The sequence below is a fragment of the Pagrus major genome, chromosome 4 (genome assembly GCF_040436345.1).
Source record: "Pagrus major chromosome 4, Pma_NU_1.0".
Classification (NCBI taxonomy): domain Eukaryota; kingdom Metazoa; phylum Chordata; class Actinopteri; order Spariformes; family Sparidae; genus Pagrus; species Pagrus major.
Window position 1 is genome coordinate 34,788,912 of NC_133218.1, and position 26,640 is coordinate 34,815,551.

General features: G+C 40.5%; 1 protein-coding gene across 3 annotated transcripts in view; it reads right to left on the bottom strand.

The window, feature by feature from the left end:
- Positions 1 to 26,640, bottom strand: part of adcy7 (adenylate cyclase 7) — a 52,414-nt gene that overhangs the window by 8,478 nt on the left and 17,296 nt on the right. For 2 of the 3 annotated variants that reach the window (XR_012178740.1, XM_073464160.1), the window contains exons 2-16: positions 19,595 to 20,332; positions 13,671 to 13,868; positions 13,200 to 13,364; positions 12,423 to 12,572; positions 9,345 to 9,505; positions 6,041 to 6,152; positions 5,592 to 5,719; positions 4,850 to 5,008; positions 4,542 to 4,674; positions 3,953 to 4,141; positions 3,485 to 3,528; positions 2,071 to 2,130; positions 1,043 to 1,120; positions 300 to 369; positions 71 to 168 (exon numbers count right to left, since the gene is read on the bottom strand). Coding sequence is in view for 2 of the 3 variants with exons in the window: in XM_073464160.1 (XP_073320261.1) it covers positions 71 to 168; positions 300 to 369; positions 1,043 to 1,120; positions 2,071 to 2,130; positions 3,485 to 3,528; positions 3,953 to 4,141; positions 4,542 to 4,674; positions 4,850 to 5,008; positions 5,592 to 5,719; positions 6,041 to 6,152; positions 9,345 to 9,505; positions 12,423 to 12,572; positions 13,200 to 13,364; positions 13,671 to 13,868; positions 19,595 to 19,759 (1,910 nt within the window). In the remaining variant the exon portion in view is untranslated. The remainder of the gene's footprint in view (positions 1 to 70; positions 169 to 299; positions 370 to 1,042; positions 1,121 to 2,070; positions 2,131 to 3,484; positions 3,529 to 3,952; positions 4,142 to 4,541; positions 4,675 to 4,849; positions 5,009 to 5,591; positions 5,720 to 6,040; positions 6,153 to 9,344; positions 9,506 to 12,422; positions 12,573 to 13,199; positions 13,365 to 13,670; positions 13,869 to 19,594; positions 20,333 to 26,640) is intronic. The other variant, XM_073464161.1, reaches the window with a different exon arrangement.

Below are 26,640 nucleotides of genomic sequence, written 5' to 3' on the forward strand. Positions count from 1 at the left end.
CTTGCCCTGCTGACAACTTTGTGGTAGATATTTGATAGTAAATAACAAAGGAAAATACTGCCATACTCACTCCTCTGTGACAAACATCTGAACCAAAAAGATGCAGAGGAAGATGAAAGTGGCACAGCCAACATAGTGTTTGAACATCGGCAAATCCAGGGATCGGTACTTGAAAGAGGAAAAACAGAACAACACCTGATACCTCTTGTTCAGCCCCAGAATGCTTTAACAGACATATATAACAATGTGGGATTATTAATGTCTTCATTGGTCTCTTTGCAGCTTTGAGTCCAACTGACCTGTTTTTCCAAATCTTTCTTTGGGAACCACAGAGCCAAACTGCTACTTTCTTCAGTCTTAGACCACTGCCTGAGAGAGAGGAAGGAAGAAAGGAAGGAAGGAAGGGAGAGAGAGAGGGAGGAAATTACTCAAACGGCTGCATACGGCAAAGAAGTTTTCTAGCTCTCACTTCCTAAGTCCACGTTCAGCCCATGGACGCAACATTGTGAAGATGTCACTGATTTTAAATCGCATTCCTCTGCTCAAGTAAAGATTTACAAATATAAACCTCCAAGAATCAATAATAGTCCCGTGTCCCATCATTAGTTTTACTTTTATAATGGTGGTCTATGCAGAAAATGCTTTTTGGGCTGCAGGGGAATTTTTAGCTTTAATACCGCAGCAGTACAGCTGAGGCTGATGGGAATGTGATTGGTTCCGCAGGTATTTCCTCTTAAACCAAAGTTTAACATTTTAATCTATGAAAAGTCTGGTGATTACCATATCATCCTGAGGGAGACATGAATGTTTGTACATCACATGGTCATCTTCTCTCAAGACCAAAAATGTGAACCTCATGGCGGCACTTAATTAAAAAGGGGGATAACCAATATCTGAAGGATTCATGATTGTCTGCACAAAGCAACCATTATTGTGAATAAAGTTACTCACAATATCTCGATATGAGAACATTTGTCTAATTACATAAAAAATGCACTACATGCACAATGTGTGATTTGTCATGCTGTAAAAATAGACGTACTTGCTGCTGAGCTCATCTATGGTAGTAGTCATCTCATTGTGCAGCTCCTCATCAAACTTACTTTTCTGGGATTTGTTCCTGCACCGGAAAGCACAGAGACAATTAGGGAGAGGCAGACGGACAGACACTGAAACACACAAGTGGACTGGAACAGATGCTGGAAAACCAGATCAGGTCATGCAGGTCCAGTTAAGCTGTGCTTGGAGGCAACGTGGTTAATGCCATTCTGAGCATTAGTGAGAAAGGAGAAATATGGTTTGCGCCAGTGAGGGTTACGTAGAGGGAGTGCGTCGGATGCAGAATGCTGTGTGTTAGATGATCTCTGTGGGATTCAGTGGGAGTGCTTCTGCTTGGAAACCCCCTCTACTCTATCAGGAAGGAAGCACTCACAAAGATGCACAGGCCCAGATACACACAAGCCCCAGTCAGTGATCAGTGTTAATAGGAACGTGTCAGTCCACTAACAAAAGGTTACAGGGTTTCTGAAGGCTTTTGAGATCTTAGTTGCCCTGTTACAAAAAAGGTAGCAGTGAGAAATGGTGAGAAAAGAACAGCATCACACTGCTGCTCAGGTTAGTGTTGGGACAGCAAGGCTCTCCATTAAGGCAATAGTTCTCACCTTGTCGGTCAGGAGGACATCACATAGACACTTTTTAGGGGTGTGATATTTTGGAGCAAAATATCTTTGTCATAGCTAAAATTTACAGCGCGTGTAAAGTCTTATCACTTTTTAAATGACTGTGATAAATGATTCATTTTACCCTTTACTCCCACAAAAATGAATCAATTCAACAAAATTTAAATAATTCCATGAAGCATACTGATTACTGGGCACTAATTTGCAATTTAAAACGATTGTGTGAACTCAAAAGTGTCATTTACAGTTTGTGAAAGCTCATTTACACTTAAACAAGTGAGTTTGAGCAAGCATCCGTCTGTTTTTGTTTATCGGGGTCACAAGCCAAAAGGTTGAGAACTACTGCACTGAAGGAATGAGGACCTTGCGGGACTACAAAGGCCCCACTCACTTATAGCTGCTGAACGGAGGGGTAGGCAACGTGAACGGTTCTTCTAGAGACTCATCGAAGCTGTCAGGGTCCAACAATAAGACACAAAAATACATTCATCACAGCAGAGCAGTAAGGAGCCACTGATGAAATAAATGTGAGAATCCATTTTAATCAGTTAATAACGGAAATAATGCTTGTGAACGAGAGTAACACACACAACTGTTAACCACAGAAAAAATATTTTCTGATATGTAATGTCATCAAGCTTCAGTGGGTGAACCTCATTTCACAGTCACTTCAGCCTCAGACGCTGCTGCCTCTGCAACATTACATTGTGCATACATGAATGAAATTTCCGAGATATCACAAACCCCCATTCTCACGGGGTCCAATGCTTGTGCTTTTAGGCACACACTTATCTCTTCTAATCACATTACTCCAGCCCACACTGTTTGTGTAGGTGAGTTCTACCCACTAATCAGCAGCTCCACTTTAAATATTTGTCCTTACGCTTACTGCCTGTGCCAGACAGGAAAAGAGAATTAACCATTATGAGCTACAACCATAATCAATTTGTCTGTGCATTATTTGAGGCTAATGGAAGGGCGCGTCATAGAGCTCAGCATCCCACCGCTCTGCAAGAAATGACTGCCAGTGCAGCACAGTTGTACTGAGCAGACTGTCAGTGACGACATTTTGTTAGCGAATGTTTCACTCAGTCAGGTGTTAAAACATAATGTTGATTTATGCATTGAATCATGCCTTGGTCCTTTAAATCTCATAGATATAAATGTGAGCCAACTAACCACCACTAAGACTTAAACAGTAATTTTCTTATTTCCCTTCTCTGCTACCTGGCACGTACACACAGCGGCTGAGAGACAGTTTAATGCATACACCTCCACATCATCTGTAAGAGAGGAAGACGCAACAACAACCTGTCTGCTCACTGCAAATCACGTAGATAAGACCCTCAACTAGATTAAACATTTAAAATGTTGATCGTGCATCAACAGGGAGAAAAGAGTACAGCAATGTGAGTCAAGAGGAAAATCTTTACGCGTAACAAGTTGTCTAACATGATTACCTCCACAATGCTCACCCACTAAAGACATCATTCAATCGCTATATGTAAGCTCCCATGAAAAGAATTAATCGTATACATTATGATAATCTCTGTGCCTGTAGCTGAATATTCACAATAATACACTGACTTCCAGAAAAAAACCCATAAATATATAAATATAAAAATATTATTATTATCTTCCCTGTGGCCGGATGCTACTGAAGAACACTGTCGTTACATGGGCTGACTTCCCGGACGAACGTGTGTGAGCTCACTCCGTCATAGTTTAACAAAACTTGAAATAACAATAGTGACCAAAAAGGGATTTAACATATGAATTCATTTTGCAGATATTGTTGTTCTCACCTCTCAGGGATCTTGGAGCTGGGGGCTGATCGTAGAGGGATGTCCTGGAAAAGACAGGGACAACATTCACCCAATCAGAAAGCATGGTAATGGGAGTGCTGAAGACCAAACCCACTGAAACTCAATTTATCTTTGTTTGAGACAAACTTGAACCCCCTCACAAGCACTTTGGGTGCGCCCTTCTTGTCTTCGAGATACCTAATGAACACTATGCTCATTCATCTGAACATCAGAAAACTAGAAAATCATAACATCAATTAAAAACACCTTTAATGTCCTCATACTTGCCTGAAGCTTTTAACATCCTGCAGCAAAAACATTTACAGCACAGTAAAAAGAGTCCCTGTTCTCCGTCCATAATTTACATCTAATGCTTTGTCTTGTATCGGTACACTGTTCTTTAGCGTGGGCTCCAGCAGAAGAGTAGCTGCTGCCTTCGTAACAACTAACAACAACAAAGATGCTTACCTTGCAGCGTGGCTTGCCATTGACAATGGTGTCTGTGGTGAAGCCTTCTCGGTTCTGAAGATGGGCAAAAGGTTTGACGGCCCCCCAAGATTCCAGGTAACGGGTCATACGCACGGACGCCCGCATCTTCAGACCATCATTCACTCGAGGTTTAGGTGCGCTACGGCTGTTCAATGATGGGTCCTTAGACTGACGACACACATATACACACACACAATTAATATTACATTTACGGTACACTGTGGGCATTTAGCCGAAGCTCTAAGGAATGAAAAGAGTTAGACTGAGTACTTTCCTAAACGATAGAAGTCAGCCTAAATGTGTTTACAATTGCAGAATGGGTTTTTTGGATGAGGGTAAGGAGGATTTGTAGGCAGAAATTTTTTAATTGTACTAAAATAGATTATATCAACCATGATTTATGGTATTTTGATACAACGCGAAAACACCCTATATTTTCTGTACTTCTTCACAGGTTTTAAAGTGATTTACATGATTAAAATGTTCAGATTTCTCTTAATATTGTTCATCATCTTACCAACAATTACATTTAAGAGCAAGTTTTTTCAAATTGTTTCAAAGAACTCACCCGAGGATCAATGACAAGGTAGGTTTGGACATTGAGCTCTTTTAGGTAGGGGTCCCTGAGATGGCCTTCGCCATCTTCCACTTCATAAGCCTTGTTCAGGTGCTTCAGCGTCGCCTCTGTGATGTGGACTCGTCTAACAGTGAGGGAAAGGCGTTTTTAAGGTGTGTAAGACATTTGTGGATGGTGATGGGAATTTATTCAGTTACTCAATTTGTTAATTTACGACTGGACAAACATTATAACATAATGTTGGTAAATTTTACTTACATCACAGTGCATACAAGAGATACAGAGCTAGTACCACTCACCCTGGAAGGCCTCCTGACTCCATGTGATTGGCCAGCGTGACATCATGCGACCACACGTCAAACTGCCACTTGCGAAGGCCGATCACACCGCAGAGCACGTTGCCCGAGTGCACGCCCACTCTCATGTTGATATCCACCCCTGTGGCCTCACGTACCTGCCTGGAGGAGTTTCACAGCAATACTAAAGCTCATTGTTGATGAAGGCTGTTTTTGTTTATAAGAAACACAGGCGCATAAACAGTCTAATGTCCTTTCCATATGTGTCTTTGACCAATTTCAACAAAAGAAATATCCTCTTGATTTTACTGAGATAAGGCTCCTTTCAATTCTAGCGGTATAGTACAGGAAAGTAGCTTCTGTCCTTGGCAGCAAATCCATGTCCTGTTTCAACACCTGGTTAGAAAACTTAATCTGCTAGAGCAGAGTCAACACTCCCACTCAGACTTTCTTACTACATTCTTCAAAATGACACATCACTTTCAAAATGTGCACTACTTGCCATTAATGTACAATTCAAGCAACACAAACTTTACTCCCCTAAATTTAAGACATGATTAAGAATGACTCACCATGTAGTCCATTACCCATTACAAATACAGAACACAATTCACTGTTTTGAGTTTCCACAAATAGCTCATAACACATTTACACAATTCATCTCAAAACCCAGCATGCTGATGACATCTCTTGTATGAGTTACATCGAGAGACACTAAGTTTCAGCAGCATTGACACAAACTCACTTGATGGCTTCACACATGTCCAGGCCCATTTTAACGCAGTTCTTGGCATGTTTAGGTAGAGACACCGGCAACCCTGACACACAGTAGTAGCAATCTCCAAGGATCTTGATTCTCATGCATTCGTTTTCCTACAAAGAATGAGAAAGAAGAGGGGATAAACCAAAAATAAGATAGAAGGGATATATGAGTGTACACATGCCTTCACATGGGAGCCACTCAGTACAACTGCGGTCTTGTTCTACTGAGGTTAAGTGCCTTGGTCATGGTTTGATAAGAGGAGAGTGTTTCCTTGTACAACTGCCAGGCCAAGATTTTCCATCCAGTTTGAGGTTGAGATGAAATATATATAGAACTTCTCAAATATTAATATTATCACCAGTCAAATACTTAAGCTTAGCGATCAGTGTTTGTAGTAATCGACATAAAGAAATTCTTAAATGGTGACTCACCTTGGCAATTTGGTCAAACTTGCCAAACAATTCATTGAGCATAATAACCAGCTCTTTGGGAGAACAGTCACTGGCCAGTCGAGTGAAGCCAACAATGTCAGCATAGAGAATACTGAAAGAAAGAAATTATACAATGAGAGGTTAACACACAAACAATAATACAGCCCAAACAAAGCAATATGATTGTTATTTGTACTGGTGACATAAAGAATAAATATATTTTTTAACTAACTGAACTATTTTTCCTTTTTTAATTTCCGCACATTAAAATGAAATACTCAAAATAATCTAGTAAAACCACCGTGACTCTAGCATCTTTCAAAGTCCACAAAGCGGGAGTCCCGACTCAGCGCCTCACCTCAAAAAGAGACCCCACAGATATCAGAAGGGTGCTTTCAAGTTGGAGTTATGGCGCTCAACTTTAACACAATAGCTAACTGATGAGCAATTGTAGTATATCCATGTAACCTCTGACTATCTCACCCAAGTTACACGTGGTATTAAAATGGGATCTGTATCCAGATATGTTATGCAGATAATTAAGGATCTGCATTTATATTTTTAATGCCTTCTCGTTATCCTCTTTGAGATTGGATCTCTGTCCTCCAGAGCAAAAACTACATGTGATTAAATTGAAGTGGCAGCAAATAAGCCCTGAAAATATAAGCCTTCAAAAAATATGGAGTTTGTGAGTTGTTGAGATAGGGTAGACTTTACAAACTTTGTGAAACGCTGTCTCTGAAAAAATAAATATTTGTCCCTTCTTTCTAAATTTGACAAATACATCAAGCAATAGAAAATATTGTGTCAGTTTGTCAGCATGTTGTAGTACCGCCTGTAGGCTGCTCTGTGACTAGATAAATTATATCCCAGCAGATCAGCTGCACAGCTCTGATTACGTCCTGATTTACACCGTGCATTAACGTGTTTTTCTTTATTTTGATAACTTGTTGGGATGCAGATTGCATTTAAGTACCAGGCGTAAATACTATGTCATCATTGTGATTTACATGTTTGGACTATTCACAAAAAAAAAATACAAAGAGATCATTCCTGGCTTTCTGAGCACCTGAATGCAACCAGCGTTGAGTAGAGTGGAGCATACCAGGGCCCATAAAGCTTAAACCATTTGTGTCCTCCAAATTTAGGCCTGATTTTCTCTAAGCAGCCCTGTCGGTATTATTATGACCCATTATCAGCATTATGGCCCCTGAATTGTCATTTAGGATTTCAGGCAAAAAGCCTCTGACCCACATCCCATTAACCTATAGTGGACGTGATCAGTGACTGATTAAAAGGCCTGTCTGGTTCAATGCTGAATCATAGCCTTGACATAATTGACGCTGCTGGTCAGCAGACCGCAGAGGGACACCGATATCTCATCTGACCTCTGAAAGACCCGACACAGCAAGAAAAAACAGCTAGAAGTTTGGCAAAAGCACAACCCACACAGAGTGCCTGACCTGCCTCCCTGTCCTAGCATAGTTGTCCATAGTGGGAAGTGAAACTCTAACCATTGCAATGTAGGCATCAGGGAACACCATGCTCATGTGAGTGAGCTACAGGACATGTTTGTTATTGTGATGAATGCTGTGCACGTAAATTACAGCACGATGGGATATATTAAATATTGACTTTGAGATGCCAGTTAATAGGGACTCACCGCTGTATCTCACATTTCGCTGCAATCTGATGTAACTATCAAAGAAATCCATGTAAAACAAGGGTTCACATCATTTCAAACCATTTACATAAATGGTAAACACCATCACAAATACCCATAGATATGTGGGTGTGACACTCTACATGTAAGCTGCAACATTCATTTCACTTGTAATGCACCACATTAAGCCCGGGCTGATTACCATCATTGGCTGGTTAGAAGTTGCAGCCTGGCCTGAGAACAAGTCTGCTGACCAGCAGAGGGACACAGATACTGCACCTGACTGGACACTGTTCCACCGGCTGACTGAAAACGGCCAGGTGCTTCATGAGACACACAACACAGCTAATAACTGGTCTGACTGGGGTAATTATAGGGATAGGTCAGGGGCGCAGCCTATCATTCGACACCTTCTCACTGTGGCCCTAAATGAACATGGCTGATGCCTTCACAATGAACTCTTTATTAGCACAGACCAACATTTAGGTGTCATTACATTACGAAAGATGAGATTACCTTAATAAACAATAGAGTGGATATTAACAGCCTACCCATTGTCTGTAGTTTTTTTGCAATCTATGCTGCAATTTCAACTGAATTTCATCCCAGCTTACACCTTTCAGTTAACCCAATCAAAAGTGGAATCCCTAACATTTGCAATAAAAAATACTGAGGCAAAGATTAAACAACTAACCTTTTCTTCTTAAGATACACTTTAATGCAATTCCTTTATTTAGGTACGTCAGACGCTGAAGCTTACCTACATTTATCAGGAAAAAAAAATCAGCCAGTGAGCCATCTGCCAAGGTTCGGTTTAAGCTGACCCGATATCTGTCAGCACTTGCTAAATTAATGAAACCCCTCGTAAAACAAAGAGCTGTAACTGGGTCACTGCTCTGAAAACAAACACATATACTAATCTCCATCGTTACGAGAAGCGGTCGAGGAAATCTGCATTGTGTGTGGACTTATTTTATTTTTTGCCTTTTAACCTCATCCATCCAAGTTTTGTGCATAGAAAAGGCAGAAATATGAGCTTTGCTGTGGACTGAGGATTTATAAGATTGAGAATACAGATAAAGGAAACAGATGGAGAAATAAAATCAGTCCGATTAAAGAGACAGTTTTAGTTTTGAAGCATAGCGAGCTTAAAAAATATAATAGTTCAAAAACCTACACTGATTTTTCTCCTTCCAGATTAGAGACAGCGGTAAAGTCGATATACAATAAAGTCTCAATAAAGTTGCTGTTAAAAATACAGTTTTTTCATGAGTCTGTTTCACTAGTTTTAAGTCATAACCCTGAAATGAACTGATTACAGTTAAATTTTCCCAAATTTAGTGTTTGATCCTGGTCCCAGAACCTGTCTCCTTTTACCTGTTGTGAGAAGGACAGGTTCAGGCCACAGACACGTTACTTTATAAAATTCTAATGGGGAAAAGTCAATATATAAGTCCAGTGATAGAAGGACACATGAATGCCATCAACAGGTCCTGATGGGTGATCAATAATACAGGCTTTTCAACCAGACCTTTGACCAGAATAATCAGGCTTCCATGATGAGGTGAGCCTTTATAACAAAGTCTAATTAATGAAAATCTATGGCTGTCCCGTGTATTTTAAGGTCGTTTGTGGTTGTACCTGACATTCTCGTGCCTCTTGACATAAAGACTGTGGAAGTTGTTATCTTTGACGAGTCGCTGCTGCTCTTCTTTGTCTTTACAGTCTTGCAAGCGCTCCATGATTGCGAGCTTCATCTTCATGGAGATGTAGACAGGCAGCACCGACTGCAGCAGGTTCTCCTACGAAATCACACACACATACATGCACACACACAGTTACATAACTGCAATTAAGGTGAGCCAGGAAATTAGGTTTATTTGGCTGTCACACACAATGTGCACAGTGAGGAGTAGTAAAACCCAGAACAGCCACACATGCATGCAAGCACATTATATATATGAGCTCAGACTCCTAGATTCGCCTTATCATCGTCTCACTCTTTTACTCTTTAATATACAGCTGTGAACTTTTGTCCCAAGCATCTGTCAGTTTCAAGTTTTTCATTTGATCTAATTAATAGTGAAGGAATTTGAGTTTATTTCACCTGTGCCCATCTCTTCTTCTAGTCGCTACTGTAGTTAGACCACGGTACTAGCACCAATCTGTACCTGTTATGGCCATTTTAGTGCTTCAGGACTGTTTCATCACCCACGTACAGGTTTAAAAGTGCAGTGGTAACAAATTAATTCAAACACTACACTGTAATATGCCATATCACCATTCTGCCATCATAGCCAAATGATGATAAACATGACAAAGTGCAAGATTATTCTTGACTCAGCGAGTAGTAATCGCCGGAGGCTTGAAGAGTGTTCAAAGTTCAAGGGGTTTGATTAAGACAGGAAATGATTAATCCCTCCCATCAGAGGTTAGATCATCTGAACCAGGCGGCTGAGTCGAGGCTTGTTAAATTCATCTTTGAAATGCTCTTTAATGAGGTCATCGCAGAGTTCTTTAGAAAGTACAAGTAGATGTAAATGGAGATTATTTCATGAGAGTATTAAGAGTACAAATTTCAACAGGAATTCAACAACCCTGTGAGTCAATCTGTAATTTACCTAGTAAAGTTGGGATTCAATTTATTTCTTTTTCCTACTATTTCTTTTATAATTCCATAAGATGGGTCAGGTGAAATGAGGTGTGTTGGAGTGCGTGTGAACAGTTAAGTTCAATTTCAAAGGGATTTAGTTCTGGTCTTCAGTCGGGCCACTTGAGGACATTCACATTCTTGTTTTGAAGCCATTCCAGTGCTCATTTGGCTGGACACTCAGGGTCATTGTCCTGATGGAACACAGATTGTTTCCACAATCTAATAAACTACAAATAACTCCTGAAGAATCTCCTGTATTTTGCTCCGTTCATGGACCTGTCTATTTTCTTTTGCAAGTCAAGAGTGCCGAAAAACACCACCACACCTTTGGTACGATGCTACCTCTACCACACTTTATGTTATGCAAGACGTGTTACGTCGCCTCTGACATTTGTGGTCAGACACGGTGCCTTGGATAACAGCAAAAGTTCAGATTATTTTTAATCAGATTTTGCTTTAACATGTCAGAATTTTCCATGTGGCCTTTGTGTGCACCGTCATGAGCCTTTTATTTCCCTGGAGTGTTTCTGGACATTCTCCAGGCAGTACAAGGACTCCAAATAAAGAAAATGCACCTTTAATTAATTTGAAAGGTTATACAAAACATTCCAGCATTTCACTTTTTAATACATTTTTCAAAAAACTAAAATAAATATATAAATTGAAATTGACATTTCGATTCAGACAAACCAAAATTTAAAACTTTAAAATTTAATTTAATTTAATCTTTTTTTCTTTTTTTAAATATGGTTATGACAACACAAACATGGGAGCGGGAACAGGGTTCAAATGACTCTTAATTTCCTCAGAGTCTGAAACAGGAAAACTCACAGATCAGAAACTGGCCTGTAAATAGATAAAGGTGAACAGCAGTAGGATGTGTTACATGGTATAGTGCTGTTGTAAATGTTATCCTTTAGTCTTTTATATTTAAATAAATTACTTTTGTATATGACATCTTTCACTGTATGCATTTGTTCTCACTAAATAACACACATTTCCTTTGATTTATGGGAAAGCAGTAGGTGTGGAAGTGTCAGCAGAGTTCCAGAGAATTTCATTAGTATTGGTTTCAAAAGGGGAGTGTTTATGTGACGCAGTTTAAAAAGACACTTTTGACGTCTTTCGCACCCTGCCAAGAAACATCAACACACTGGGCTGCCAAAATTAATGTGGGAACACAATGTGAGTTTCTCATTGGTTCCCCATTTGAAACCATTTTGGAGCTCGCCCCACCACGCTATTATGTCCCTGTGCTCTTTGGCTAACTTCTGTGCACAAGGCTCCCTTTTCTCAGCCCCAATTCAAATACAACAGGAGGTTTAAATGTTAACGATTATATCATTCCTTTCTGTCCTGCTTGGCAACGCAACCGCTTCCCTGTCAGCAAGTTTTATGTCCTCTTACCAAGCAACAGTCATAACAAATGACAAAAGGAAAAATGTGTTAAAAAATGCCTCTGAAGTCAAACCAAGTCAGCACAGATGCATCTAATTTAAAAGCCATCACAGGAAAATCTAATTTCAGAAGGATTTGTTAGTCGCTATGAAAACATCCATGAGAGAGAGTCAACATGGGGGCAGCCAAAAGCAAAGTTTAAAGATTAAATAATATTACAGGAGTTTGGCTATAACAATGACTGACCAGCTATTCTCATCTGTAATGTCTGCAATGTTTGTCTCCATTCAGTAATGCTACTATAAGATGCTGTATAGGCAAAGTAGTTAAAGTGCTCATTGAGACCGGCTTAGAATATACAGGAAAAATGCTATTTTTTAATAAATAATGGATCATGTAATGGATCATTACTTGATGAGAGTGTGTATGGATGTAGTGTGGGCCTAATTCAACCAACTAAGCAATGGGTGGCATCCATTAAATCCTGAAGACAGACATACAGACTGTGCTTATTTTCCACTATTAACATTTTGACTTATTTTGATCTATTTCTCTTTTATCTTATAAAGTGTAATTCTGTTTCTTAATACATATATTGATCATTGTTACCATAACTTTCTCAATGTGAACAATGTGGACTGTTACGGTGGCCGGTGTGTTACACTAACCTGTTGTCTCTTTTCTATCTCCAGCTTCATCCGCATGCTCAGGCACCTCAAGGTGTCTTGAAAGGTCTGCCTGAGGGTTTTCTCCATCAGGACCTTATGAAAGGCTCCCACCACACTGCCACAAAGAAACACCACTGCATTGGACAGCAGCTACAGAAATAGACACAGTAGCAGATGTTAGAGCTCAAATGGAAACAGACACACACATACACATGCATGTACTGTATCTGTCCCTGCTGGACCGGGACTTGAGAATTAACCCATATACTCTGTAAATTGCTTTTCTTTTTTATTCTTTCTGTAGCTGACCCTGAAACACTATATATAAAAACTGTCCTCATTTTAGCATTAGCATTTAGCATTTAGAACCATGTTCAAAGTCTTCCAATGAAATACAAATCATTCAGTAGTCAAGGTTAAATTTTTGTACCATGCTATATTTAATTAATTAACTGACCACATTTTATTCCTGGTGATAAGTTCAAATACAGTCAGTATTATCTCCCAAAATTTCAGTGTTGGAGACACACAGTAAGTCTTGGTTTTATAGTAAAGTTATAGCGGCTGATCATTGACTAAATTCTGATCAAACTCTAGTTAAACTGAGGATTGAACGATCAAATATATTTACACACAAAAAAAAGAGCTACAGCTTCATTAAGGAGATAGAATTGGCTTTAAATAACCCATTTTGGCTTGAAGTCTTCAACACACAGCAGCAGACTGACACATTAGCACTTTATCCACTTTTACTAGTCTTTATCCAACTGGTTTTACCTGGTTGGCAAGGTCAAGAGGGGTATGATGGCTATAAAAGGTGAGGTGCAGTGTGAGGACCATGATGTGGGACAGTGAGGAGATGACGCTCAGCACCACAGCGTACCACAACTGGAATGGCAGCATGGTGTAAACGGTGAAGATGATGAAGAGGAAGAAAGGCACCTGGAAACATAAAGGTATTTTTCACTCATTTTGATTAATCTGGTGCATTAAAAGTATGGTCATACATATCAAACATCTTGGAGAATACTTGAGAGAAAGAGGTGGTCAGTTACAAGGAATACCTACTGTATAACACACTTTAGACCTTCATTTGATTAACCAATGTTTTTTTTTTAAATGATCTGTCTTCTAAATATGAGTGATTGGAAACATTTAAGAATTACAGCTTAGACCTGAAGGATCATACTATAAATGTCACTTGCGAAAAAAAATATAACCTTAAACCATGCTGGAGGCTGAGGTTACCTGGTCCCAAGGCAGGATGATGGGGCCGCTGAAGATGAAGGTGTAGCCCATAGTGAGGTGTGTGGCCCATACAATCAGGCCCAGCAGACGCCTCCATCTCTGTGAGAGCATCTCTGTACACACCAGCACAAACACGGCCAGAAAGACACACAGGCTGCCGCTCACCACGCTCACAAAGGCACAGTGTTGCAGTGCACTCTGCTCCAGCAGGAGGGAGAAAGATGAAAATAAACACATTTTATTACAGTAACACGTCATTATTTCTTGGAAAATGTACAAACATTTGCAGTGCATGCAAGGGGATTTCATAAAGTACTATAAATTATGCATAAGTCATCTCACGGTTACTAGTATGAGTCAACTTTATTAAAAGCTTCAAGCAACTTGCCGTGTGACATAGGGACCATGCAGTTGTTGCCTTATGAGCAGGAACATCAGTAGCAAAAACTATGTAATGCATCATCAAGTGGGGAAGTGTCAAAAAAATAGTCGTGAGTAGACCTTCACCATCATGGACTGAAACAGGGTATTTGCTTTACAACACAACGAGCTACACCCTTAAATAAGACCACAGGATTTAAAGGTGTAATTTCTCTGGTAATGTGGCCAGAATTTGAAGGTGACTCCAAAAACATACAAAAGAAAACATGCAGCAGCATATTGCCAGAGTAACAGACAACTGTTGCTCTTTGTTAGCTATCCTTGGGTGTATGGTAAGTATGGTCGGTATGTTATTTTGTTTTGTCATATTAATCAAAATGCTGGCACACTTGCTTATCCTTTTTAATCAGTAGTTTAATGCTCGTGTTTATGTTGAATTAATCTGCTCTCTGAAAGAAAACCTGTGGTCTTAGAGGAATATAAGATGCTCCTGAAAGCCACTCATATCCAGCCAGAGCATTGAGGCTTTTCTTCACATCTGTCTCTGCATCATGTCCTGTTTGCACCAGGCCACCATCTTCCTGATTGAGTTACAGTACAGTGAGAAGTAAGCACGAGGGACAAAGATTGTGCATTTGTGCACAAGAGCGCGAGGAGGCATATTTTCATGTGTGTGTCTATGTTTGTGTGAAAATCTGTGTGTGTGTAAATTTAAATGCAAGCAACAACTGTGGTTGTCTATGTGTGCACTTGTGTGATTGTCTTTGTTTAAGTGGGAGAGAGTTGAAGTCGGGGGGAGAGCACGAGAGAAAACACAGGGTTAAAAGAGCGCTCAAGAGTGAGACAGATGCACAAAGTCAATGTTAATAGATCTCTGCTCAGAGAAGGACATCTCTGCATTGTATGTTGAGCTTTCTGGTTACCATGGCAGCATTGGAAAAGGCCAGATCTCAACAGAAGCACTTTCTACTCCCTATGCTGCTGTGAGACTTGACAAAACCTTTTTTGTAGGTGGAAAAAGAACAATTATTCTATATAGATAGGCGCTACAATCAAGACACAGAGGACTCAACAACAATCACATGAAACCAGATGTACTCTTTTGGAGTGTATGTGTTGTATGTTTATTTTTCCTTTACACCAAAATGTGTTAATCCTCGAGTAACGTCACCAGGGCAAATTTCTGATTGCTTTAAACACTGTTTTCATATGAAAAATAAGCTGTAGTTTATGCTATCTAACATTAAGCTCAAAAGTAAAGAATGCCTCATCTAACAGATCATCATGATTATAAGCAATTATCGACAACAGAGACAGCGGTCAAAGCTGCAGGGGCTGAAAAATGAATAACGTGTGAAATGACAAATCAACTCCACAAATATCCTCTCACAGCTCTTAGAAACATAAAGACCCAGTGTATTTAGATATAATTTAAAGAACCTAAACAACAGGCTGTTTAATATCACCACTCCATCCAATCAGGGCCTGACACTCGTGCCACAAGTGGCACTTTGAATACAGGCACAGCCAGTTTTCCTCTCAGTGTTGCTCTTCATCTGCTGTCGATTGCAGAGGAGTTATATAAGTTGACAGTGACTTTCTGACACCGGTAGCTACCCTCTAACAGGCACCATGCTCCTCCTTTGCATTTAACAACAGCATTATACAAGCTCCATCCCAGCATTTTCTCTTAACTCTTCCGTACCCCTGGCAACTGTGTGTGTGGTTAGACAGCTCAGTTGAAAGAGGAACAGAAGGAGTGAGTGATGGTATGTCCAAGGATGGATGAGGGGATGAGCGAGTAAGTGAATTCTGCATATTTAATGTCATAATTTACAATCTAGTGGTAACTTAAATGAATAGAAAAGGTGCAGTGTGTCAGTGCACACATGTACACACACAGGAGGGATGGTGCCATTTCAAAGGACTGTGTGAGAGTAAAAGACCTTTATGTACCAGCACAAACACAAGAGAAAGGGAGTGTGTCAGAGAGTCAGCAGCAACACAATAGAAGGAAGGTTAAGATGGTTTTTCCAACAGGGGAAAGTAATATAATCTCCGGTGACAGGGGCTGTCAGTTCACTATATGAAATGCCAGCCTGACTGACTGCTCTGCTACCTACCATCATGCCAAAATCAACAGCATGTAGACGATCAGCCGAAGTCAATGAATACCTGCCTTTTCCTGTCACAGTCGGAAGTGTGATTACACTCTCTACACTCTGACAGCTACATTGTTTTAACCACCATTTTCTCCCCCAGTCCTTTCAGTCATTTTCTTCTATTCAGTTTTCAAACAAAGCTTATAGAGATGATTTGTGTCATTCGTGCAGCAGGGTAGTTTATTTAGCAGGGAGACCGTAACTCAGTGAATAGACTTGTGTTCAAGTCTTCATGTCAGCAGGCATATCCATTCTGTTGAAGAATTTTTAAAATTCAAAACTGAAGCACTACCAGCTCCAGGGCTACTGTTCTATAGCCCACAGTGGCCTCTGACCTCTCTGCAGAGAGAGGCAAGACAATTTCATGACAGAGGAGCATCATTAGCTTTTTTAAACATGCGCCTGATGGTGTTTGATAGATGCATTTCTAGCCTGTCCTCTTTTCTTTTCAAGGGAAAGTATTGCATTTTCTATTTTTGTGTCTATTTCAGCGATGTCCTCCTTCATATTCAAACAGTTACACAATCACTCACTCATTCACACTTCTGGGCAGCTGCACTGGTAGTGAAGGGGAGTTAAGTGCTTTATTCAAGTAGTTGTTGAGGGAGAGGAGGGAGTTTTTCATTTGGCACATTTTCATAGCCAAGCTAGAGATTCAACCTGACCATCCAGCCACATCCTGCTTCTCTAAACATTAGGGTACTGCTGCGGTCCTAATGTGCCACATTAGTCTCCATACACTGTCCAACTCAATGAATCCTCTCTGCACCATCAGAGAAACAGCCAAATGCTAGACAGCAGAGAATCTCTAATGTAATTCTCAAGGCATCTTGATGCACCTTAATTCTTGATTTCCATACTTATTTCAATACAATATGGCAATAACATACTCATGTGCTATTTACATTTCACAGTCCAAGTGGTTTCTGTGTGACGCACACTCAGTGGCCACTTTCTTAACCCCTTTCACATATGAACTCCAGACAATATCCAGAGAATCAGATCAGGATATTGTCCACATTTGCTTGTTCATACATGCAGCACACAACAGGACATTGTCCATGTCAGACGTGTTCAAACATGCTGGAAATACTCTGCATGGTTTCGGCAAGGGGCAGCACCTGGGTAGGAGGCTACAGAGTGCTCCGTAATGATGACTGTTTTTGCGTCGATATCAATACTAAATGTATTCGCACGTATCCACAACAACAACGAAAGAGTGGAAAGTAATTTACAGGCAAGCAAAGAAGAGTATGAAGCAGCTAGACTCCATGCACAAAGATCTCACCAGAGAAAGAAAGCTTCAGCAATTTGGATCTGTGTCCAGCAGCAGCGTGACCGGGCCATATGGAACCACGAGAGACTGAGCAGGGAAGTAATGATCCATCCATCCATTATCTGAAACAGCTTATCCTTTTCAGGGTCTAGGGGGGGCTGGAGCCGATCCCAGCTGACATTAGGCGACGGCGGGGTACACCCTGGATAAGTCGGCAGTTCATCACAGGGCTGACTAAGTAATGATGAGCAGTTTAAATGCCATTTTCGCATGTCCCGGTGAACGTTTGAGTATGTGTTACAGCTGATTAAACCAGCACTAACACGGTATATTACACATCATCGGCATAATTCATTCCAGACAATTCTCTGCTCTATTCAAAGCTGATTCTGACAGAACACAGAGAAACTACAAATTGTTAAACGTGGATGCTTCAGACACACCTTCAAACCAACTGCACAGAAGATCACTACAATCAGCACAGTTTCAAGGTGTGCAGCTAAAATTAGTTTCAAATTTTAAGTTGACCCTGTCGATCCCTTCATAATTTTATTCTATTAGACATTGTGCGAAATGTTGTCGTAATTAGGGTATAAATTCTTGAGCAATTGTCCGAAAGGGTTTTGTGTAGACACAGTGACCTTGACTTTTCGTCAGTGGACCTTTGTGCTAAAGTGGAAGAAATTCCCTCAAGGCGTTCCTGAGATATTGCATTCACAAGAATGAGACGGATGGACGGACAACCTGAAAACACAATGCCCTCGGCCACAGCTATCGTTAGTGTGGAAGCACAGAAAAAATCTGTACCATCATGAAAATAAATCTTTTTTACACTCCCGAATATCAATACTGGAATTTCCCACAAGAATCCGGTGTCAGTCAGGCTATAATGAACAAACCATCAATAACATAAACGATGGCTGAAAATAATACTTGAGACAGGCTTCTGAAAAATATCGTTTTCTTATCTGGAGCATCTTAGCTGATAATTATATAGGAGATCTGACCATAACAGTCTCTTTAATTTGCTTATCTGACATAATTTCACCAATCAGCTGTCAAAGACACACAAAATACCCCGAGAGAGGAAAACAGAGAATCACTGCTTAATGGAAATATGGTCTGCGTTCTAATTCATCAGGACTGATATGGAAGTGTAACACACAGACTGTCAATGTTATAAGCTTCAGGAGAACATTTTCTTCACAACACCTTACACCTTAGACTACACAGTTTCAGTGTTGATTTTCTAGTTTCATAACATACGAGCCATTTAAGTGTTCATTAGAGTCAACATGTATATAACTCCACAACATGAAGCATTGTGTTGACATCAGATGCAACACAGGTGCCTCACGTGAGAATTTACTTGAATTGTGAATTTGCTGTAACCACGTAATACTGTTATATTTAAGTGACCATGTGCTAAAAACAGTCAAAAACATTGTCAAATGTCAACACCTTGCCTTGTCAACCAGCCCCTTGTTGTGTCTTGCCCTGTAAACACATCCTTGACAATTCCTTTAACATCTACACTAGGGCTGCAACTAAGTATTACTTGTACTAATAACTATTATTTTTAGTATAGATTAATCTGCTAATTATTTTCACAATTGATTACCGGTAATTGTGTAAAATGCTCAATACAATTTCCCGATGCCTTCAAATTAACTATTTTGTCCAACCAACACTTTTGCTTGAGAAATGATGTAAGCGTTTAAATCAAATCAAAATAGCTGGCAACAAATTTTATTCCGATGAACAAATAGTATTTGTTGCAGCTCTAATCTACACACAAAAGTATCACTCCCTCCTGATTTGTTAATGTTATTTACCAGCTTAAAGAAGGGTTGACCTAAAGTACAATAATACACCATCTGTTAAAACAAGTTGTATAAAAAAGATTATTTGATGTTTAAAGTCTGCAGAAAATAATGAATGTGCTTGAGAACTACTGATCGATGGCAAATCATTTCACTGCCTCAATGGCTGCTGATTAGTGGGGTAATGTTACACACATTTCCAGTCTAATGTGCAGGTTTTGAGTTACAGTTTCATATATTTTTTGTACAGTGAGGAAACCACAGAGAACACAGAAGACTCACCAGTTGTAGGGCAAAGAAGAGGATGAGAAGGATTCCACAGGCAAGCATGGAGAGGCCCAGCAGGAGCACAAGTGGCTGATACTGGCTGATGCAAGAGAATTTGCGGTACAGTGCCTCATTTTTCAGCTCCTGGTCGTTCAACAGGTACTTCCCCTTGGCTGGCATGGCTCACACTTCTCAAAGAGGCATATCAGGTGTTAACAAGGAGCCCCAGAGAGCAGGAGTGTGTGTCTCCACAACTTTTGTGTGTTTGAGTGGGCCAGAAGTTTCTGAAGAAGTCCACAGTTCTAGATCTGTTAGGATCTTATTGCTAACTCATGATGCTCAAGTGAAACTTGTGTTTTTCCTTCGGCGTGGCATCTTGAATGTTGTTGCTTTTCTCACAGCTCTGTCGTAGCTCTCTCCACTAGTCGTCCTCTCTGTCTCTCTCTTTCGCTTGATTCTCTCCTCTTCACTAGTCCTTTTGTGTCTTCTATCCTCTGTCTGGTGTTGGCAGGCAGACCCGCTTCATCCTTTGCCAGCTACTGTGTTGCTCCCTTCAGTGGGTTTGAGTAATAAGCCCGGGGCTGGGAGACACAGAGGGGGAGGGGAAGGGAGGGGAGTTTAAGAAAGGGGAGGAGAGGGATACAGAGGAAGAGCAGGAGGAAAACAGGAGCTGATGAGGGCAGCAACAAAGGTCATCAGCGATCCCGCCAGGTTTCAGGATATAACGGAGTGGTGAGGTCTGCAGCTCCACTCCTTCAGAGGCACATGTAAAAAATACAAAAAAAAGACAAACATTTGAACAAAGGTTTGGTGGCAGACTTTGAAAAATTAACAGTATTTTGCCATAATATTACAATATTTTTACATGCATATGCAACAAGACATTTGGCTGAACTAATCTTAGAGGAACCTGGCTCCCAAAAAAGGCTGAATGTTATTGGGATCGTCATGTGACTCACTGGGAACATAAATATCTGGATCTCTCGATGAGCACATGCTTAATCATACCTGAACTCCACAATTTCCACAATCTGGAAAGCCCAATCTCTTTGTACCCCTGGCTCAGTTTGGCCAGAACTTTCATAGAAAGCAGCCTTAATGATGGGCCGCACCACTAATGAGAGCAGTTGATTTGGAGTCATTTATCAAACAATACAATGTCATAGAATGAACCTCTATACAGCCACAGACCACTTTATTATCTCCAACCGAATTAACAAACAAGATAGATCCACTGCCAGTGGGCCATCAGGATACAAGTAGGCATCATAATATTTTAATTTCACTACAAGAGAGACTTGATGTTCTCTGTAATTAGGTAGAAAAATATGTGTGTATATTGGCTCGCCAAAATGAGCTGGAAAAATTCTGTGTAAGTCCAATCTTGTGCAAACCCCTACTGTAAACATAAAACCAAACAGGCAATATGAGTATTTTATTCTCTCTGTCTTAGACCAATAAAATGTCTGCTTGCTGGGTGAGGGACCATGCCATATTTACATTACAGAGTCTGAGAGAAGACGCTAAGAAAGCTCTGTCAAAACACACCACGAACGTCTCTTCAAACAATTAGAGCCCCTTTGGCCGAACTGCAAGCAAAACCAACAATTACAGCATACAGTCCACTGACAGGAGAGGCAGGGGCAGTGCAGCTGAGGTGCATTATGCTGTTAAGTAAATCCTACTACAATTCTTATTAAAATGCTGAGATTGTAAATTACATGGCTTAAAGACTAGAAGAGAGAATTTACATGTAACTGTGTTGTTCTGACTATCAAGGGCTGCATTTATTCATTTGGAACAGAGGATGAACTTTGCACCGCTGTCAATAGAAACCTCATTTCCTCCTGTTCCTAATATCGCTGTATGCAGTTTGTGTAAGACACGGCTTCATGTTTGACCCTCGCATAGCAACAGCAACAGATGCTACGTGTCATAAAAAAAGGAAATATAAGCGGAAAAAAACAAGACATACAAACAAACACCTGTTGCATTGTGTGTAAGTGAACAGTCAGCCGCAATGCTTTCATCTTGTCGTGACAAAATGCTTTGCCACTGTGAGCAGTGTCATGACTGACCAGTTAGCAGTTTACAACCACTTTTAACTTTCCCTTTCACTGCTGCTGCTGGACAGAACAGCATCCAGCCGGCTCTCCCCAACCTCACATAATACACCAGCAGTAGTCTGAGGGCAGTAAAAGCAAGAGGGGTAGCAGGGAGGTAAAACAAAACATGTACGGCTGCTGAGGGGATTGTGTCCTCTTCTTGCATCAATAAGAACCAGCTGACCTGGAAGAAGGGATCCCTGAGTAGATGTTTACTGGATGTCACACTGGGGGAATCAATTTAATCCACATACTAGGGCTGGGTCAGGGGATGCTGCTCCTCCTTTCTATCTGATAACCTACCTCCTTACTTAGAAGAAACTATATGAGGAAGTAAAATGAAGTAAAAAAGGAACCATCGGCTGTTTCTTTCAGTGCGATTGGTCTCAGAGGTGTTTTTCCAGTTGCTCGTGTTGCAATGAACAAATGTCTGCATTTTTATTGTTTCCTCGAAACTCTCTAGCACATTAATCAAACAGTAAGTGACAAGACTGAACATGACCAGGAAACATGCTGGAGTGAAATCATCGACCGACGGCATGCTTCAAACCTGCCCTGCTTCAAACCTGCCCTGCTCCATTTTTTCCTCCATCACTGACCACAAAAACGAAAGGAAGTGAAAAGTTTAACAAAATGTTTCTAAATCGATGACTGAGGTCAGATGACTCAGGGACTTGAGCCTTGAAAGTGTCTGTTTCGTCTTTCGACAGCCATTTGACACTGCAAGAACTCTCATTTACCAGATGTTAAAGCTCCTGGCCCTGATGGTGCTTTTTATGCTCCAACTCTAAAGTTACCATGGCAGAAAAGCCAGCACCATCAGACCTGTGGTTGTGCTGTAGCGCTGAGCTGGGAGAACAGGGAGACAGGGATGTACGCTTCAATAGAGCCGAGTCTCTCAGCAAGCGCTGGTGAATAGCTGAAACTGTGCTGAATTGACTGCCAGGGTCTTTTGCTATGAAAGCTTGGCAATTGGGGGAATCACATAGCAGCCTTGCGTCACTGAATCCTGGAACAGCAGCCATACAAAACCAACTAACGTCACTGCGTGCTTGCTGCTGGGGCGCAGGAACATACAGGTGCTTGTGTCAAAGAAAAGAGGAGGCGAAGTGTAAAAGAGACGAGTTCTGTGTGTGTGTGTGTCTGTGTATGTATGTGTGTGTGTGTGTGTGTGTGTGTGTGTGTGTGTGTGTGTGTGTGTGTGTGTGTGTTTTGTAGACAGCTTCAGAAAAACGACAACGTGACTATGGTAAGCATGGAAACCCCGCTGGGTGGGCTCTCTTTACACTGGGGGAGCAAGTTTTATCAAATGTGGTAATTATGTTTTCATTTTTTGGGATCTTGTTTAACTAACTCAACAAGCACTGTACCACATCTGATTACTGGAAGTAATTTTGTACAATCTCTCAATTGACATAATAAAATAAAAAATGTGTACTGCACTGAACTGTTAACCTTAATAAATCCAGAGACTAATCATTTGAATATAATTGCTGTTTATACTATATTAATATATGGTAACCCTGGGATGATCACAACAAGCATGCAAAAGCAGTCTGTGGAGCAGCAGAGTGACATGTTTTGCCTTCCTGGAAGGCACCAGACAATGCCAGATGCCAAACAGGAAGCAAAGCAATTGGAAGAGATCTGTCAAGCAGCTCGTTACAATGCAGTCATCAATTGCCTGGATGGTGAAAGATTTGTACTGTTTTGGGTCTGTGCTTTAGGATATTGATTTGAAACGAAACTATGAGGTTAAAGTGCCGACTTTCTGCCCGAAGGGTCATTACTTATCATGAATTAATTCAAATTTTCCTCCCATCTGTGTCTGATTGAAGGCTTCCATGAAATTTAAATTTCAAGGAAGGAAGCATGAAAAGTTCCTCATTCAATCTGGAAATGCTGTGATTGAATGTTCCCGGGGGATGGTCGATCCATTTCCTTTATGCCATGTTATTATCTCATAGGTAATAAACTAATCTTATCTAAAAAATCTAGTCCAGACCTTCACCAAACCCAATTCAAAGCCTTTTCAGGGTGAGCAAACAGGCAAGTCTCTCTCCTAAGCAATTCACTCTGGTTTTATGGCCGTCTTTGTGTTGGCATTCAATAAGCTTGGACAAAAAAGGGACAAAGAGTGACCTCCGTAAGAGAAAACAGTGAGCCACATTTCTCAGCCCATGCTCGACAGATCCAGGGTTAGAGACGGTGTGGGTAAAGGTCAGTTAGACCATAGGAACCAGACTCACAGGCATCGGCTGTAGAGCTGGCTTGCTAACATTTAAGCATTCAAGTCAACAAACACTGAAATAAGCCTTTTGGTCCCTCCTTTAAATATAGCCGATGGCTGTGTACCAAAAGAGCGTTCAATTCACGAACCCATTCATGAGACAGGTTAATCTCTGGTTGTCCACACTAGAAAAGACTCCATTCTGCAGTGTACTTTGATAGCCAAACCTTGATGCAAAACAATAGAAATACACAGACTTGGATTAGACACTTACTAAATATAGCTAATTTCAGTTTCAGTTCTCTATGTATGCTGGTTCCTGCTGACTCACCCACATGCTAGTTCTCTTGTTTTTTATCTATCTTTGTCTAACGCTGAACATTAAGTTTAAAAGATGGTCATTCAATAATTTATCTGAAGAACTGAAGTTTAAATGGTATAACTGACCAGCTGTTCCTTTTTATATAATAAATATTAATATTTGCCATGATATAATCAGTTAATTAACAAAACTAAAATTGCCCAGTGTTATTTTCTGTATGTACATGGGACAAATTCTATCCCAGTCAGAATTGGGTTGGGGGGTAGGTGACCCAAGTAATCCTGCAGGCTCATAAGCAGAGCCTTTCCATAAACAGATGACTGATGCATGCACAGCAATGCACGGGGGCAGATTAGATTAGGGCTCCTGTCCTTTCTTCCATCTCCCCTCCTCTCTCCTCCCAGTACTGTCTACTGGTATTGAATTAGCCGCATTCACCCAAAGGAGCTGCTGAAACATAACAATATTAACAGGATGCTATCTCAGCACTGATTCAAGCTTCAAATGCCATTGCTTATAATAAATAAAGGAAGTACAAGCAAGAGCACCACATGCTCGGAAGCTGGCCATTACTGCTCAAGTGTTTCACATTTACTTCCACAAATTGGAGCCAAGTCGCACCGCCACAAGTGAAACCATCAATTTTGCTGCTTGACGCAAACAGCAGTCCAAAGAGGGGTTTATTGATTTAAAGATACATAGAATTTAGATCTAAACATATCAGCTGTGGGGCAAATCCAATATTGAAAGAGCATTCATTAAATTAGTCTACATCATTTCCTTCTCATATGCTGCTTGAGTTTGAAAACACCTGCACACTCATACAGGAAAAATGCTGTATATCAGTCCACCAACTCATCCTTAGCATAATGTCAGTATAGTCATACAAAAGGTCTTATTCAACATAACCAGTTAAAAGGGACACTTTGAACTTACAACCAGCTCTTGATCAATCTTTACAATGTTGATACTATATGCAAATTTACACGTAAAAAGCCCTGCAACTCTTTGCCAGCAAAGGGCAGTTATATCAACTACAGATTGTACTTTTGTACCTGATCAAATATGAATCACGATCCTGTTCATTGTCTATTTCTCACCTGAAACCTTGTAGTGTTTAGATGTAATACGATATTGTTTGTTACATACAGTCCCCCATACTGTTTCCTGTTTCAAAACGGACGCCAAGCCAAAACCAAGCACCACCCAGTTCATAGTATGTCACCCATCAGCTGGATTGTTTATTTTGCGGGTGCAGTGCAGTGCATTCTGGTTGTTGTAGGTTTTTTTTTTTTAATTATAAGCAAAAGGTAACACCCCAGCCCTTTATCTCTGTTTTCTCTGGTCATGTATCACCAATTTTCAGGAAACATTTTTCTCTCCAGCTGTGAGATGCTTCATTAAAAAAAAAGAAAAAAAGAATATAGATTATCTGTTGGCAAGAGGCATCGCAATATGATGTAACAACTGCTTCAAGGGGAAGTCTCTCTTCTCCTACGCATACAACCCTGACTAGAAACAAAAAAAAATATATATATGTATTGTTAATCTCTGACCCTTTAACGTGCTGTTGTCAGAGTGTACGTCCTCCTTTTTTAGTATTGAATTAACATTAAGTATTGACCATATAAAGTAACACGTTCTCTATACATTTTGTTGGATATTACTGTCACTTTTTATCTAGCTCAGTTCCACAGTATCTTTGTTGGTGCTATAACCTTTAGCATATATAAAATATGTATAATGCACACAGACAGATGAGCTACATGGAATGTTTTATTTCCGATTGTTTGATGTTTTTTCCTAAAGATACATAATTTGGAAACAAACTTGAGAAGAAAACCTGGGTGGAAAGTATGTGCCTCAGTGAGAGAGACCATTGTTTCCAGCTGGTGTAGCCAGCCACATCCACATTTCGGGTTTCATAACTGGACTCGCTCTATCCTGAAACTGTGAAGGCAGTAGGGCCCCTCTATATGCCTGGCCCCTTCCACCAACAATAAGAAAACCACAATTACCCCTTAGTACGCCAGTCGGCTTACTACCACCACTGCCATTCAAACAGAAACCTCAACATCTGCAAGCAGCACAGCACAGCGCTGTTTACACAGCTAAACAAAACCTAGCGTAGATATCACACATAGCTGCTGAAACAGAAACGGGTGGCAGCTTCAGATCAGCCTGATGATGGTAATTTTCCAGGCTGCCATAAAGCCCTGGCTGCTGACAGGGCCATCTGGTGCATGTTTTCTAAAAATCTAATGTCATAACTAGAGTTGTTTAACTGTGTTCATGATTCATACTGTACATGCACCTATACAACTGCAATGTTTGACCTTTACTGATAAACAGCAAGATGAAATTCTGATGAGCAACACAAGCTAATACGTGGAACATCAATGAG